The sequence below is a fragment of the Manis pentadactyla genome, chromosome 13 (assembly GCF_030020395.1).
Source record: "Manis pentadactyla isolate mManPen7 chromosome 13, mManPen7.hap1, whole genome shotgun sequence".
In the NCBI taxonomy this organism is placed as follows: Eukaryota; Metazoa; Chordata; class Mammalia; order Pholidota; family Manidae; genus Manis; species Manis pentadactyla.
Window position 1 is genome coordinate 9,740,851 of NC_080031.1, and position 18,353 is coordinate 9,759,203.

The 18,353-nt window shown below is 35.9% G+C and overlaps 1 protein-coding gene across 1 annotated transcript; it reads right to left on the minus strand.

Annotated features, from left to right (window-relative positions):
* Positions 1 to 14,960: 14,960 nt before the first annotated feature.
* On the minus strand, positions 14,961 to 15,908 carry LOC118934573 (olfactory receptor 6M1-like). Its single transcript, XM_036930179.2, has one exon. The coding sequence runs from the start codon at positions 15,906 to 15,908 to the stop codon at positions 14,961 to 14,963; it is 948 nt and encodes a 315-aa protein (XP_036786074.2).
* Between the last annotated feature and the right edge of the window lie 2,445 nt (positions 15,909 to 18,353).

Here is an 18,353-nt window from a genome sequence, read left to right on the forward strand (position 1 = left end):
TTCACTGAAATATCTCTAAACTTTCACCATTTGGTTAAATCCCTCCTCTTCATTCATCATGCATAGTGTGACTTGATTTCGGATATATCTACCTTGTTTGCTTTGTCCAGAAAAAAACTATTACCTTGCCGATGTTAAAGTGACTACAATTGGATAAAGTGTGATGTTAAATGATTTTTTTGCTTACCTTTAGAGACTGATTTAGAATAGCACTTGGGACTGTGGTATAAAAAGAGGTTAATTATTATTATTGCATCCACAGAATTTTAGAACTGAAGTAACTAATTACATTTATAAACTTAATGTCTCCTGGGAAACTCTCTTGGGTGCTTATTTTACTTACAGAAAAAGTTCCAGTACTACTTTAAAGTCTCAGGGAAGTAGAAACTTGGAAAACTTAAAAAATTTTCTGTATTTTCTGAAATGTTCATAATGTATTGGAATAAGCTGTTAGGTGCTTTCCAAACTGAGATATTTACATAGATCTATCATCTATCTATCTATCTATCTATCTATCTATCTATCTATCTATCTATCTATCTATCTATCTATATCTATCTATCTATATATTATGTACATTAAAAAATCCATTTTATTGAGCAGTGATTTGCATACAAAAGAATTAGTTATTATGCTGAGTTTTGAGAAATATATACAGTCATGTAGCCACCAACACTCTAAAAATGGTTTAAAATATTTCCATTATCTAAAAATATTTCCATGTGCCCTTTTGTGGTAAATGCCGTCCTCTCTCTACCTAGCCCCTTACAACCAGTCATGTGTTTTCTGTCAGCCTAATTTTGAATTCTCTACAGTTTCAAGTAAATGTAATCTCAGAGCATGCAGTCTTTTGTATTCATTTTCTTCCACTTAATCAGGTGCTCTGAGTTTAATCTAGGTGTTTCAAGTATGAGTCCTTCCTTTCTGTGCATTACTCACTCTTATCTCTTATAGAGATTCTATGCATATATCACCATGTGTTTTTCCATTCACGTAATAATGGACACTTGAATTTTCATATTATGAGTAAGCTTCTATGAACATTTGAGTTCATGTTGTTTAGTGAATATTTGTTTTCATTTCTCTTGGATACATTTCTGGGGACATAACTACTACATTTTATGTAAGTACATGTTTTACTACATAAGAAACTGTCAAGGTGTCCTCCAAGGTCATTTGCCATTTCTTGCATGCTAGTATTAGGTGAGAGTCCTATAGTCCCACATCCATGCTAACATTTGGTGTTGTCAGGCTTTTAAATGTTAGCATTCTAGTGCATGTATGGTGGAATCATCTAATTAATTTTAATTTTTTTCTTCACTGATGTATAATTGAGAAATAAATATATGCTTAAAATGTACAGTGTTGTTATGTGTCACACATACATTTTGTGAAATGTTTATCTCAACCAGGTTGATACATCCTGCATTTCTTATTTTTACCAATTTTATTTATTTATTTTGGTGAGAATGCTTAAAGTCTACTTTCTTAGCAGATTCAAGCACGCAGTATAGTATTTATGAAGTTTCCATGCTGTACATTAGATTTCCCAGAGCTCATTCTTCTTACAACTGCAAGTTGGTAGCCTTAGACTAGCACCTCTCCATTTCCCTATTCTTGAGTTCTGATAACCACCCTTCTACTTTCTGTAAGTTTAACTTTTTTTGATTCCATATGTAGGTGAGATCATACAGTATTTTTCTTCCTCCTTCTGGCTAATTTCACTTAGCATAATGTCCTCCGGGTTCATCTATGTTGTTGTAAATGTCAAGATTTCCTTTTTAAAGCTGAAATAGTATTCCATTGTATATCTACTACATGTTCTTTATCCATTTATCCACCAATGGACACTAAAGTTGTCTCCCTATCTTTGCTATTGTGAGTAATGTTGCAATGAGCATGAAAGTACAGATATCTCTTTGAGATACTGTTTTCATTTCCTTTTATTATATACCCAGAAGTGTATTGTTGGATCTTATGGTAGTTCTATTTTTATGTTTTTGAGGGACCTACATACTGTTTTTCCATAAAGTTTGAGCTAGTTTACATGCCCATCAATAATGATCAATGGGCCCCTTTTTCCACATTCTTAGAAGTACTTACTATCTACTTTTTTTATATGAAAGTTTTTCTTACACGTGCGAAGTGATATCTCTTTGTGGTGTTGATTTGCATTTCCTTGATGATTTGTGATGTTTCTCAACTCTGTGTGCATGTGGCCATTTACATTTCTTCTTTTGAGAAATGTCTTTTTACGTATTTTGCTCATTTTTCCGTTAGTTTGTATATATATATATTTATTATTAAGTTGTATAAGTTCCTTATATAGATTGTATATTATCCTTTCTTGAAATATGATGTGCAAATGATTTCTCCCATTCTGTAGGTTTCCTTTTTTTCCTCTCTTTATTGTTTCCTTTGCTGTATAAAATACTTTTAGTTTGATATAGTATCATTCATTTATTTTTTTATTTTAATGTTTATGCTTTTGGTGTCATATCCAAAAAAATTATTGCCACAACCAACGTCAAGGAGATTTCCCCCTATATTTTCTTCTAGGAGTTTTATGGTTTAGGGTCTTTCATTTAAGTCTTCAATCTGATCGAAGCAAATTTTTGTAAGTGGTATAAGATAGGTGTCCGGTATCATTCTTTTGCATGGGTGTATCCAGTTTTCCCATGATGTTTTATTGAAGGGATTGTCCTTTCCTCATATGGGTGTTATTTGGCATCCTTTAAACAGATTAGCTGACTGTATATGCATATGCTTATATGTGGGCTTTGAATTCTTTTCCATTGTGTATGTGTCTCTTTTTATGCTGGTACTATCCTGTTTTGATTACTGTAACTTTGTAAGATAGCTTGAAATCAGGACATGTGACAACTCCAGTTTTGCTCTTTTAAAGATTGACTTGGCTACTTGGGGTCTTTAGGGATCGTTTTTCTATTTTTGTGAAAAATGCTAACAGAATTTTGATAAAGTTGCATTGAATGTGTAGATGACTTTAGTTAATATGGACATGTGAACAATACTGATTCTTGTAAACACGTACATGAGATATCATTTATATGTGTCTCTCTCACTTCTTAAAATGAATTTCTTAGAGGTTTCAGCATACACATCTTTCACCTCCTTGGTTAAGTTTATTCCTAACCATTTTATTCTTTTGGATGTTATTGTGAATGGGATCATATTCTTAATTGCTCTTTCTGATAGTTCATTGGCAGTGTATAGATGTGCAACTCATTTTCACATATTGATTTTGTATCCATGACTTTACTGAATTAGTTTATTAGTTCTAACAGTTTTTTGGTGGAGTCTTTAGGGTTTCTATGATGTATAAGAATATGTCATCTGCAAACAGAGACAATTTTACTCCTTTTTTATTTGGATGCCTTTTTTTTTTTTTCTTGTCTGACTCTGCCTAGTACTTCCAGCATTACGTTGAATAGTAGTGGGAAGAGTGGGCACCCTTGTTCTGTTCCAGATTGTAGAGGAAAATTTTGCAAATTTTTGCCATTGGGCATGGTGTTAACTGTGTGCTTGTCATATACAGGCTTTACCATGATGAGGTACATTCCATCAAAACCTTATTTGTTGAGAGTTTTCATCATGAAAGGATATTGAATTTTTAAAATTGCTTTTCTTCATCTACTGAGATGATATGATTTTTATTATTTGTTAGTTAATGTGGTGTATCACATTGATTTGCATATGTCAAACCATTGTTCCATTTGATGGAGAAAACCAATCTGACCATAGTGTGTGATTCTTTTAATGTGCCATTGAATTCTGTTTGTTAGTATTATGTAGAAGGTTCTTACATCTATATTCATCAGTGATACTGGCCTGTCATTTCTTTCTTGTGGAGTTTGGCTTTGGTATCAGTGTAATGCTAGTCTTGTAAAATGAGTTTGGAGGTGTCCCCTTCTCTTCAATTTTTTGGAAGAGTTTGAGAAGTTTTGGTATTAATACTTTATTAGATATTTGTTAGAACTCACGAGTAAAGCCACGAGGTCTTGGGCTTCTTTGGTGGGAAGATTTAGATTACTCATTCTCTTCACTTGTTACCAGTCTGTTCATATTTTCTATTTCTTTACCATTCTGTCTTGGCTGTTTGTGTGTTTCTAGGAACTGATCCATTTTATACTAAGTCATTAGTGTGCTGTCTTATTTACTTAGTTGAGCACTGGATAAGAAAAAAATTTTGATTTTGATGGAATATAATTTAAAAATTGTTTTCTCTGAAGGTTAGTATTCCTTTTTGTTTGTTTTGTTTTCCGAGAAGTCTGTTACTCCAACACCAGATTTTCTTCTTGTTTCTTTTCCTTGGAATTTTATGGTCTTAGCACATGAAGAGACTGTGTAATTACTAATAGGAATAGAATAACTTGGTATTTTATTTGTTGGTGCTTTATAGTAGTTCTCTTCTTTAACAGGTTATCTCAAGCCCTCCCCTTTACAATATATGGTAATATGATGGTCAGTTCTTTCCAGGAGCTGTACTCAGAATGCATAAAAAATCTAAAATGGTTTAAAAGTAAAAAATTATTAACTACTAAATATTTTATAACTAGAAAGAGTATTTACATTATCACCTTCAACATCATCTTTAAAAAAGGGGTGGTGTGTTTGCTGTCAAATGCTGAAAAGTTTTAAGTTGGTTAGGAAATGGATCTCTATTTAACTTTAGACAACATGCTTGGAATTAGCTAGCAATTCTCAATGATAGAGAGTTAAAAAATAAAAAAGAGGATTTTTAAAGTTCAAAGAAACAAAAGTACAGCACACAGGCACACACAAACACAAAACTTTACTTTTTAGTGCAGTTAAAGAATGAAACAAATAGTCATATGTCATTGTACTAAGCTGGTAAAAATTTATCAAGTGAACATTTATTAAGTAGACATTTCTTAAGGATGATGGATGGTGAGCTGTGGTTGCTACACCACAGGAGGACTCGAATCAGAGAAGTTTGCTCCTAACAGGCCCTGGAGGAAGTCCCTGGTATACCATGAGGGACCCCATGTGCAGGTCAAGGCAGAGTGCAGACGGAGAGGGGCAGGACCTGGGGCACATGCCTTTATTTGGATCCAGGGGTGGAGTGCTTTGGGGTTCCAGATTGGTCAATTAAAACCAAAAGAATGGAATTTGGCAAATTACATGGGAGTCTCATCTAAGGAGTGCATAAGCGGAAGGTGCTGTGAGAATAGGAAGACTGTTGAGCCCAAGGGCTGTTGGGGAAGTCATATCAGGAACTTACACTTGCTTGGGACTCTTCAGGTGGCCCTGCGGCATGCGCCTGCATGAGTGGCTGGTGTCAGTGAAGGTCTGTGCAAACTCCTTGGCTAAACAAAATGGATGCCCAGGCAGCAATACCACAGAACAGCTTAGTTAAGCTCTTCACATACCCAAAGTAAATGATTTGGTATATTTCATTGCAGTCCTTGAGATTTCATGTGACACAGTTGGGATGTATGTTCATAGTTGTTCTTACTGAGTAGTTGATTATGACTGAGTCAGGAGGAAGGAATACCTGAGAATCTGCTGGCAAAGGGAAAGAATCAATGAATTCATTACACAAAACAGCGCTTCTCTGGTTGGGTTGCTCTTCATCCATGGTTGGAGGGATACAACTTACCAAGCAAGTGGATATTGTTAACAATTTCTACAGGTTATTGTGTGCTCTCCCACCATCCCCCATATGGAAAAGCAATAGTTTGAAATGTCTACTCCTTGTTGAGTGTAAGAAAAGTGAAGGACTTTCCAGCTGTCCTGAAATTTGGTAAAAGTGTTCTCGTTTTCCAAGTAACTCAGCTAATCAGAATCCATAAAAACTGAATATTACTATCTGCTGTTATAACAATGTTGATCATGAGAATAATCATCAGGTAAAATAGCATATATGTGATTTTCAGAGTTTATGAAGTCTTTGGTATTTTCAGTCTCAAGACCGGGCCAACCTGGGGTCAGCTTTAGCAGGATACCAAAATGCTATTTAAATAATCTTATTTGCTCAGGATTTTCTTTTCTGTTTTAATGAAACCGGAGTGGGGTTTTTGAATAACAGAGGGATTCATTAAAAAGTTAAAACAGCACAAAGGACAACTATATCCATTTTTACCTAATAATGATTTAAATAAAAGAAAGTATAGCTAATTAAAAAATATATTTCCCAGATATTTCATTGCTTTTCACCAGTCTTTCATATTCTGGGGCTTGTAAGTTCTTCTCATTGCAAATGATAGAAGAAAGAGTTTAGGATTCAGTGTTGGGTTTGAAAAAAAAACACCTACTGGGTCCTGTTCTTTATTTTTCCTTTCTTGGATCATTAACACTAGCAAGGTGACTTTGGTGAGAAGAATAATGGTTCCTAAATATATCCATACCCTAATCCCCAGAATTTGTCAATATAGACTTTAATTGGCAAAGGATTTTGTAGAAGTAATTCAGGATACAGACCATGAGCTGTATCCTGGGCTATTGTGTGGGCTTAGTCCAGTCCAATAAATCCTTAAAAGGGGAGAACTTGTCCAGGTGAGTCACAGAGGAGAGGGAAGGAGCAAGAGCAGAGATCTGAGACTTGAGAGAGACTCATGTCATTGCTGTTGGCTTTGAAGGTGGAGGAAGGGGGACCGTGATCCAGGGTCTGCAGCCCCTTCTAGAAATGGGGGTGGCCCTAGGCTGATAGATAGCAAGATAATGGTACCTTGGTCTTACAACCTCAAGGACCTGAATTATGTCAACCACCTAAATGGGCTGGTAATGGGTTTTACTAGAGTCCCTAGAGAAGAATGTGTTCTGCTATTTTTAACCTGATGAAACCTGTATTTGACTCTGGACCTATGGAAGTATAAGATAATAAATTATATTGTTCAAGTTGCTATTTGTTGTGGCAGTAATTGGAAGCTAATATAATAACTTCTAAAATCTTATCTATTTTGTGCATGATTATGAGTACAGAGCAGAGAATTATATGACAGTTTCATTCCTGGTGATATATTGTTCCACCTTCCTTTGATCTTTATACATTTGTCTACTGCACTATATTATGATGGATTGTGCTCTACTGTAACATTCAGAATCCATTCTACAGTAGCACTCTCTCTACCAGTTGCCCCTTGATAAATTCCGTGTCAGTTCTTTAGGGGTCCATCTTTATCCACATGTCCAGGTAGCTAGAAGGTCAATGACCATATGAGTTGTGACCCTTTTTGATCTTTGAAATGTCTATTGTTTTCTTCCTGTTCTTACGCTCTCTATTTAGAGTCCTTGTCCCCATACACCTGCTCAATGGCTGCCTGGAGAGATGTCATTAAACTCCTTGATAACACTTTCCTCTTACAAATAAGTAAATCAGGAGAGCCATCTCATTCCAATTAGACCAATCAGATCCATCTTCAAGAAATATGGAATTGAACTCATATAGCTTTAAATAGAACCTTATATAATCATATATCAATATATGTTCATTTTTCAGTACCCTGTGCAAACCCTGGGATATGTTACTCCTTTTCCTTGTTTTCATTATTGTTATTATCTACACTTTTTAGCTGTCAGTCACGAAGCTGATCATCTTCAAACCACTGAAGGGACCCAGTAAGAAGGTTCATATTTAATTACATGTGGTTATATGGTTGCTCATTAGACCATTCTGGTTAAGTCTATGATAACAACGAGAAAAAGTGAAAGCACAAACTATGTTCCCTACTTCACACATGAGAACAATAAGATTCAGAGAGGCAAAAGTCATGGTGTAAAAAAGTGATAAAACCAGGATTAAAATTCAGGTTTTCTGACTTGAGTTCCGTATTTTTGTTTAATCCGTGGTATCTGTGTGTGAGATGGCCCAGTAATAGATTTTCGAACATGTAATTTTTTCCTAAGGCTGAATCGCCTCCTCTGGACCTTGACTACAATACTTTGTCCCTCATGTGGAACAAAACCTCTTCATATCTTATCACATCTCGTTGATTTTGTGGTGTTCAAGCATGCCCCTCTGCACACTGAGTCCAAGAGCTGAAATTAACCATTCTTAGCAAACTTTAAGTTCTCTTGTGCAGCAAGGTGTGCAATAAGGGCATAATTTGAAAACTGCTTCTCCTAAAACTTCCTTTACCTTTTCATTCCTCAGACTATAAATGAAGGGGTTCAGAAGAGGGGTCACCATCATGGTGAGGACAGCTGACACTTTGTCAAAATCCAGTGACTGGCTCTGGCTGGGCCTCACGTACATGAAGATGCTGCTCCCGTAGGCGATGGAGACAACAGTGATGTGAGAAGCACAGGTGGAGAAGGCCTTCTGACGTCCCTGGGCTGGCGGGATGCGCAGGATGGTAAAGATGATGTAGGTGTAGGACACAGTGGTGAGCAGCAGTGAGGACAGGAGGACCAAAGTATTCCCTCTCTCACTCCATCACTGTCAAGTCCAGAGTTTAATATATATCTTGAGACAGAACAATGCGGATCCTCCTGCAACTGCCTGTCATCCATTCCATTGTTCCTTCCACTTTTTCTAGTTAAGTGTCTCACCACTTCCATCGTGTCCTCCATTTTCCTTATCGCCTGTGCTGTCCTTGCTGGTCCCGATAGGAGCCTGATTGCCCCTCATTATTGTAAAAGGTGGACAATTTGGGATCTTCCAAGGTGTTACGACACTTTTTAACAAAAAACTGGGAAATTTGAACACAAATAGATTTGCTGTTCATCATAGTTGTTACAAGGGTCGTGTAACCGTGGAAACTGTCTTCTACGGCTTTCTATTCCATTGTATTTCAGTCACATGTACTTCACTGAAAAGAGCTAAAGACAGTAGCATTGCTCTCCTTTGTGGAGTCTCTTGACTTTATGATAGTGAAGCAATGTAGCTTTGTGTTAGCCTTTTCTACATGATGTCTGTGCCCTCAGGAGCCCATCATGTCTAGGAAAAAAGGCCATGGACTAGGACAATCTGTGTTAACAGTTTAAATGTAACCTTCTAAACTAAGGCTTTCATTTTTGTTTTTTTGGCATTTTTTTCTTCATTACCATTTCTGTGCATCCTTTAAAAATTGCATGCAATTGCACATTTACATGTTTGAAGATTCAGTGTTTAGTCAGATAAATGTGGAGTAATGAAAAAAGTATAACAAGTTTTGGACTCAGTGAAGCTGTGTTGTATTTCCTGTTTGTCCACTTGTAGCTTTGAGATCTTTAAATGATTTTTAAGCATTCTGAGCCTTATCTTCCTCATCTCTGACATGACATAGTCATAGTGCTGTAGTCGACGTCCTTAGAAAAGGCCTATCACAGTGATGTACATATACTTTGCTTTCAACAAATGTCTGTTAACCACATAGGGCTGTGGAGGAGGAGCAGAAAAGGACCAAGATGTGGCAGCGGGTGAGGATTAGTGATAATTTGACATCTTTGCTGTTACAGTGCAATGTGATAAAGTTTAATTGTAAGTAGAATCCATTAAAAACTTTCATTTACATACTCACGGGGCAGTTATAGCAATATCACTTTCTAAAATTTTTGGCAGACCAGTAATTACACTTCAGTTTATAAAATAAACATATAAATAACTTTAGGAAGATTCACACTGTTTAGGTATTAATATGGATAATTACATAATAAAGTGTACTTACATAATACCAATTAAAGAGTAGTTGGTACCTTCTTCATTTAAATACGTTAATAATCTTGAATTGTGGTTATTTTTTCCTGTTGCTTTCCACTCATTATTCTTTAAATTCTTATTGCTTCAATTTTGAATTCTAAATAAATCACTCTTAGACAGACACTCTCTTTATGATAGATTCTTTAAAAAAAACAGCAAATGGTAATTTAATTTCTGCTTATGTACTTTGCCCTTCTTCCTTTGAATGAAAAAGTCTGTCTTTTTATAACTTCTGTAACTTTTCCAGTTCTTTCTCTTTCTCCCACAGAAAAAAAATTTACATCCGGACTTACACTAAGAATAAGTCATAATATAATACTATCATTTAATCTTTTATTTTATAATCCAGTGTAACTCAATCTCTAATATTCTTCTGAGTTCCAAGTAATATGTGCTCTGAACTATATTTTTGCTAAAGGGAGCAGAATGGTTAGGTTTGGATATGAAAGAAGAAATCATACCCAACTGAATGAAGAGCAGGTGCTGTGATTTCTGTTTTAGATTTCTGGCAAAAATGATGAAAGCTCTCCAGTTCTCAGATTTTTTCATTCTCTTTAGGAATGTAATTTTTGTCTATTCAGTGAATTCCTATTTGTTCTGTGGATTCATCCAGAAACTTGGAATTATTCAAAACCATATATGTTGTACTAGAAATTAAAGGGCATATGGGCCAGATTGGTTCTAAAATATGCTGCAATGTCTCCACCACATTTATGTCCAGTGATATTAAACTCACTGTTTCTTGAGGCCCATCATTCTCTTTTAAGCCCTCATTGTTAGTTTGTATTTGCATTCAATGAAGTTTGTCTCTAAACTTTCATCATTTGGTTACGTCCCTCCTGTTCTTTCATCAGGCTTATTGTGACTTGATTTTAGATACCCACCTTGTTAACTGCCTAGAAAATACTATTACCTTGCTTATGTGAAAGTGACTACAATCGAATGAACTTTCTGATGTTAATCATTTTTTGTTCACCTTTAGAGATTTGGTTTAGAATGGCACTTGGGATGGTGGCATATAAAGATTAATTATTATTATTGCATTCACAGACTGTTAGAATTGAAGTGACTAATGACAGTTACAATGTAAAGGTCTCTTAGGAGATATACTTGGGTGCTTATTTCATTTGTTTTAAGAAAAACTTAAGAAAATTGCTTTAAAGCCTCTGGGATCAAAAACTAGGAGAAATTAAAAATGCTTTTTTCTGAAATGTTCATAAAGTATTGATATAAGCTTCAAAGTGCTTTTAAAGCTGAGATTATTTACTGATATATCTGTCTAAATTTGTTGAGTTTGATGAACATATACACTCATGCAGCCATGGTTTAAAATATTTCCATTATCTTAAACAGTTCCCTCATGCCCTTTGCAGGAAATGCTCGCCCCTCCAGACCCCAGCCCGACAACCAGTGATGTTTTCAGTGCAATTTTGAATTCTCTAGAATTTTATATAAGTGCAATCTCACAGCATGTAGTCCTTTTTGTTTTGTTTCTTTCACTTAATCTGATGCTCTGAGGTTAATCCCTGTGTTTCAGGTATCAGTAGTTTCTTCTGTATTACTGCAATCCTAAATATTACAACACTTAAACTTTGATGATGGGTTATTTTATGACATTTATATTAATTTCAGTTCTATTCCAAAGCTATGATTTATTTATATTGGACATGGGATCTAGAATTCCAGATTAATTACCATATTCCTTAGTTACTATGACCAATTAGAAGCTTCAGCACTAACTTACTACAGGTGGAGATAGTCTGAAAACAGTGAATGTTGCAAGCAGTTCACTTTGGCTCAATATATTTCCCTCCGGATTAATTTTCAAACTTTGAAGCAAATGAAAAGGAATTCCTTAGAGCATTTAACTATAAAAACAAAAGTAAAAAAATAATTGGTTTGAAAAAAGGACTAAATTTTATATATTTATTCTAACTCCTAAGATGGACATCAAAAATTTAAGAGCATGGCTTATGAGAGTTTAAGACACATGGAATAAAACAATTTCTTACTTATATACTAGATATGGGAGTCACTCCTTAGAGAGATTCCTGTGTATCGGTATAGAAATAAATTTAGCATCTTCCAAACTATTCTTATTCAATTTTTATAAATTAAATGCATGCATTTCCTTATAAATTAGAATTTCTACAAGAAATGTAGAAAAGTAGAGTGTTTAAAAAGTCACCTAAATACCAGTCAGATTAGTCAGCATTGACTATTGGCATATTTCCTTTCAGCCTTTAATAAATTTTTAAGTGCCAGATAACTATGAATGAATTAAAATATTTTAAAAATTACTTTTCTAAATATTTAGTTCCATAAATGCCTTTACAGGCTTTACTTTGTATACAAGTGAAAGTACCTCGTACTTCTCATAAGAACATAAGTTTTCCCCTCCCCAGGCCTCCACCATGCAAGTTGAATGGGATATAGATTTTCACAAGGAAAATGTGACCATCCTGGATATTTTTAAGTGCTTGGCTACAATCCGTTACTGCTACTTGAGTCCAGTCTCTTCCAGGATGTCAAAACCATGTGCATTGATAGGCAAAAAAAATATTAACACAAGTAAGTTCAATTTGGTCTTTTAGTGTACAGGAACAAAGCTTGTGTTTAAAGGATTGTACTCCAAGAGATTTGAAGTGCTCAACTGACTGACTGCTCTCTCTTAGACCAATGGAGAATTGAGAAAAGTGGGAGAAAAATATCAAAGGAAGGACATTTAAAAATTTAATAATTGATTTAATAACTGGCAAGGCCTTAGATAACAATATTTTCTGACTATCACAAAATTGCATGAGAAAATCTAGTAAATGAGGGTAATTTAGTAAATTGGATTCTTAAATGAATTCAAACAGAGTTCTTTGAGTGTAGGGTCTGGACCTATGACCAAAAGACAATAGTATTTTAAGAGTGGGGAATTCTAAAGGAAAAATAAAAATAAAGTTTGTATTTGGGGAAAACAATAAAAATGGGGCTTTTCTGATCACAGTGTCACACACAGATTTATTTGTAAAGCCTTCCTGGGGGCCATCCTCCTTTCATAGCTTCTGGGTTACAATTATTCCCTAACTGATGTCCTCATGGGCCTTTGGCACCAACCTCATAAACAAAAATTGGCTGTGCTGGTTCACGTTTAGATTTTTTCATGGAACACCAGAATGGAGTGCTTTCTCAGCCTGGGAATTTCTGGAGAGAACAAAACCGATTTTATGCATAGAAAAACACAGCTTTATATACCCTTTATTCAGGCATGTAGAGGCATCACATGATCTACATCTGGACTTAATCACCAAGCCCTTCTCATTGGAAACTCATTAGGTGGTGATGAGCTTCAGGTAGATTCTTGGTCTTTTATTTTTTTTTTTACATTATTCAGAGTTATTATCCACTTTTTCTTATTTTTGACTTCCTCAGATGTCCCGGGAACTGGATTCGGGTGACTCTAAGGCTTTATCAGAGTTTCAAGTTGTGCCATGTGTCACTACGCTTACACAAAAGACTCAGGAATCAATGTATAGTTGAAAAAGTTGGGTTTTTTATTCTTCAAGTAAGAGTGAACGTGCATGGAGAGAATGTGGAATATCTCAGTAAGACAGTGTGCTTATTATAGGATTTAGGCTTTGGTTGGGTATTTGGGGAGGGTCTGAGGAAGTGAGGGTCTTCTCTGGATTGGATGCTGTCAGAAAGATGGGGTTATTTTATGATTGGGTATCTCAGTCCATCTTATTTATAGTGACAGCACAGTGGAGGTAAAGCTGTAACTGGTAAAGAGGTAGCAGACATTCAATTTGGCAAGAAAAGGAAAGGTCTGGTATTTTGTGTTGCCCAATGACCTTGTCTGAAATGGATATTCTGTGAAATTGTTTATGTCCAACAGGAGAAAAACATGACTTGTCTGTAAGCATCGTATCAGTTTGTAGTAACATTGAGACCTATCTGTGAACATCAGATCAGTTACAGAAATCGGGGGCTGCTTTCTTCTGTTATGCCATTACAGCTCTCCTTAGAGTGGCAATGTGCTGTTCCCACATTTGGGTTGAATCCTTTTTCTGTTCTTTAGATATATTTATTTGTTGGACACCTCATTCCCCTTTGAGGTCAATCAGGCTTTCTCATCTAAAGCAACAGGGTCCAAACACCCATGGTTCTAGCTCTCTTTCTAATCTAGCTTCCTACAGCCCTCCTCTTCCTGTCTCTTCTTGGTTACACTGGGCATTCTGCTCAGTTTCGCTTTCTAGCCAATATAGACTCAACAGATTATAAGAGTTTGAAGAAAATTAGTTATGGAAATAATAACTTTAAAAGGTGATCCTGTTTTCTAGATAAAATTCTCGTAGGGTCATATTACATTGATAAACTCATCACATTTCTCTTTTCATCACAGAGTCAGATATCAGATTCATATTAATCAAAATATAATAGTAATTAATTCACAATGACAGAGATAGTACTACATGACTTGACACCTATTGTTTTGGCTAGAATAATTTCTCCAAATAGGCAAGTTACATGGAAAACCAAAAATAGGTACCAGGAACCTTGGTGAGTCTAGACTCAGAGCAAGGGAAGTTAGTGACTTAAATGAAAAAAACCACATTTAATGGAAGCAGGTAACGATAAAGAGAAACTGAGGCTGACACTACCACAACAGGCATATACCTGACTTGGTGAAGAATAGATCCTTTTTTTAAAAGTGGCATTTGATTGTCTTCACCCACCAGTCCTTTAAACTTGTTCACTTGCCATGTCACTTGCAGAGTTAAAAATCTTGCCTGTTAATAAGGTCAAGATCATCAAAGGGGAAGCATCTCAGGGCTGAGGAAACCTTCCTGCTTTCCACTCTACCAATCTCTACATGTGATGACAATGTTACTTTTATTCAACTGACCTCATTTTATAGCCACAAGTGCCCTACGAGATGCACAGTAGAAATTCCTGCCACCATTTACAGATCAGCAAATGGAAGCTTAGTGAAGCATGGAACTAAATTTATTGAAGTTAGTGCCTGAACAAATATTAGACATTAGCTTTTATGACTCAGGGTCTGGAGTGTTTCTGCAACCCTCTATTACTATGATGAAAAATATTTCAATGACTGATGGGACACTGAATCCTTATTTTTTTCTGTTTTCCTATAGTAAGGTTATAATACTCCACTACTGATAATGTGTGATGCTTGTTCATCTGCCTATGGATTCTGAGACTTCGGTCACACTTCTGTGCCACTCTTGACACAAACAAGGTGCCATGTAAAGGGAGCATAACTTAGATGTCCTAAAATAAATCTTGAATGTCATGTTTCTCTGGAATGTGGTAGGACAATCCTTCTAATTGATTCTCTCAAAACTTCCTTTACCTTCTCATTCCTCAGACTATAAATAAAGGGGTTCAGAAGAGGGGTCACCATTATGATGAGGACAGCTGACACTTTGTCAAAATCCAGTGACTGGCTCTGGCTGGGTCTCACGTACATGAAGATGTTGCTGCCGTAGGCGATGGAGACAACAGTGATGTGAGAAGCACAGGTGGAGAAGGCCTTCTGACGTCCCTGGGCTGAGGGGATGCGCAGGATGGTGGAGATGATGTAGGTGTAGGACACAGTGGTGAACAACAGTGAGGTCAGGAGGACCAAGGTGGATAAGATGAAGATCAACATCTGTATGAAATGAGTGTCGATGCAGGCCACATGGAGCAGGGGGGCCAGGTCACAGAAGAAGTGATGAATTTCCCTATAACAGAAAGGCAATGTGGCCACCACAATAATTGGATAGAGCATTGATAGGAAGGCCCCCACCCAGCATCCCAGAACCAACAGGAGACAGACCCTGCTGTTCATGATGACGGTGTAGCGCAGGGGGTTACAGATGGCCACATAGCGGTCAAAGGACATCACCACCAAGAGGATGAACTCCACTGTCCCCAGAAAGAAGTAGAAATAAATTTGAGTGATGCATCCAGCAAAGGATATGGTTTTCTTCTCTCCTAAGAGACAAGCTAGCAACTTTGGGGCAATAGTACTTGTGAACAAAATGTCCAAAAATGATAAATTACTGAGGAAGAAGTACATTGGTGTTTGGAGACGATTGTCAGTCCATATTAAAGAAATTATGATGATATTTCCTGTCATGGTAAGCGTATAATCCAGCAGGAGAATGACAGATATCAAGATCTGTTGCTCCCGGATGACAGGCAAGGCGACCAAGGTGAATTCCGTCACAGGAGTCTGGTTTCTCCCGGCCATATCTGCTTGATGGGTTAAGAAATAAACAAAGGCAATAGTTTAAGATAACTTTCAACATTCCTATGATTTTCCTGAGTGTAGAACAGGGAGAACGTTCAAGAAGGAGGAGTCCTGGTCCTGTCTGCAACTATATTATGTGGCCGTGGGCACAGCAAATGACCTCACTTGGCCTCAGTTCTCATCTACATGAGTGATGGGTTGGAAAAAAAAATGTTCTGTGGCCCCTTTAAACTTTAACTTTTTAATTTATACTACATTACATATTTCTACTCTATTGCATTCTTTAAATCCAAATCCATTTCAGGTAACTGAAGTGTGTAATTAACTGAGATTCAAAACACAGGGAGGATATGAAATACAGCCAGAGAATAAGGATAAGATCTCCTACAAGAGGAACAGCCATTAAAATGACCGCCAGTGGTTCCGTAACATCTTTCTATGTTGACAGATAGTAACCACACTATTTGGGATGAGCACTTAATAATGTAGATAACTGTTGAATTACTATTTTGTATGACTGAAACTAATGTAATATTGTGTACCAATTATGCTTCAATTACAAAAATAAAGGAATAAATAAAATGACTGTTGGTTTCAACAACAGCAATGGAAGCCAAAAATTAGTTTAATTATACCTTGAAAGAGTGAAGGGAAAATAACTGTCACCTAGAACTCAGAACTGCACATCCAGTAAGAGTATTTCTGTTGTAAAATAAACACATCACAGGTAAAATCTTCAGGAATTTATTGTGAAGAGACAAAATGAAAAGTGATTTCCAAGTACCATAACTCAAGCATAGATGAAATAATCTTGAGATAATTTAATGTATAAAAGTGGAAATACAGATTATAAAATATAAAAGGGAAAATGGTAAACATGTACATTAATCTAAATAAAAGTTCTTTGAAAACAATAATAACAATGTTGTATAATTGAAGTTAAGCTAGAATTGGTAGGTCAATGACAGTAGCATGTAAGTGTGGAGAGGAAAAATTGGATCTAAAGCCTTCTTGTATCATTTGCAAGGGACAAAGGGGTTAAAATATTGTTTCATTGTAGATTTAAGTTAAATAAGCCTGATAAATTTTCCAGGATACTCATGGGAAGAATAGAAATAGAGTAAAATATCAAATCTTGTAAAAAAGGAAACAGTGGCATATAAGAAACAAAACTTCTTTGTAACAAAGATGCAAATATTCCAATAGTCAAAGCAATTAGTTAATTCCAAATAAAAAAGAAAATTATGAAAAAAGAAAAAGAAAATTGGGCCAAAAAAAAAAACTAAAATGGAGGATCTCACTCTAATTTGTAAGTTTTCACAATGAAGACAAACTGGACTAAATTCCTTAGTTAAAAGCCAGATGTTGTAATATTATGTTAAAAATAATTCCAGCTGCATTCTATTTATTAGAGACATGGACAAAAGGCAAGAACATGAAAAAATGGAAAATTAAAGGATAAAAAATTGTATGTCAAGTACACACTAACCCCACTTAGCTGTACAAGGATCCCCTACTTGTTGAAGTTTGTGCTATGCTACTTTGTTTATGAAATATCTACCTTAGTACTTGCTTGGCTAACTGAAAGAAAGCCATATATCTGAAGAGGATGTTCACTTTTTCAAATAAAAGGTGAAAAGCGAAAATAGTGTTCAGTGTCTGGTCCTCAGTGAGCTGAGCTGCTGTAGAGGCAACGCACATGTTGAGCCGCAGAAGTGGCCCCACGAAGCTCCGTCCCCAGATCCGCACTCGGCATCTCAGCCTCAGGCTGCCGTAGCGTTGACCTGCGTCTGTGAGCATCTGTGCTTTGTCTTGATTTATTTTGTGCATCCATTAGCAAGATGTGTCCTTAGGTATCAGAAAAGCCTAAGAAAGTTATTTTTTGGATTTGGGAACACTCAAAAATATTTCCATATAAAGTAAAGGCAAATACTTCCTTGTTTTACATCATTTTGGCTTGTGAAAGTACTCTACTTTCAGACAGCAGGGGAAACCTGTATTAGTCATTGGCAATAAAGACACTAAGACAAAAACACATCTTTAGGGATGGGCAGGGCCAGTCTGATTTAAAAAAATTTCAATTCATGATGACTTACTACAATTCTAAGCATGTATATGCCTAGTAAATATCTTCAACACACAGAAAGAAAAAGACATAAAACTGTAAGAAGAAAATATCATTATAGTGGACAGTTTCAATAAAACCATCTCTCAAAAAATCAGAAAACATAAATAGTATGAACAGAACAGTAAGGAAACTGGATATAATGGCCTTTTATGAAATTCTGGGTTTAGATAGTACAGAGTATACATACTTGTCAAACACACGTGAAAAATTTAAAAACATTAACATATATTTTACCATAAAGCATGCCTCCAAAAATTTGAAAGACTAGGTATCAGAGATCCCAATAGACTTAATAGTTAATAACAAAATGGTATGTT

Bases quoted from the DNA above. Each gene is read 5' to 3' on its own strand.
- LOC118934573 (XM_036930179.2), bottom strand. From the start codon at position 15,908: ATGGCCGGGAGAAACCAGACTCCTGTGACGGAATTCACCTTGGTCGCC.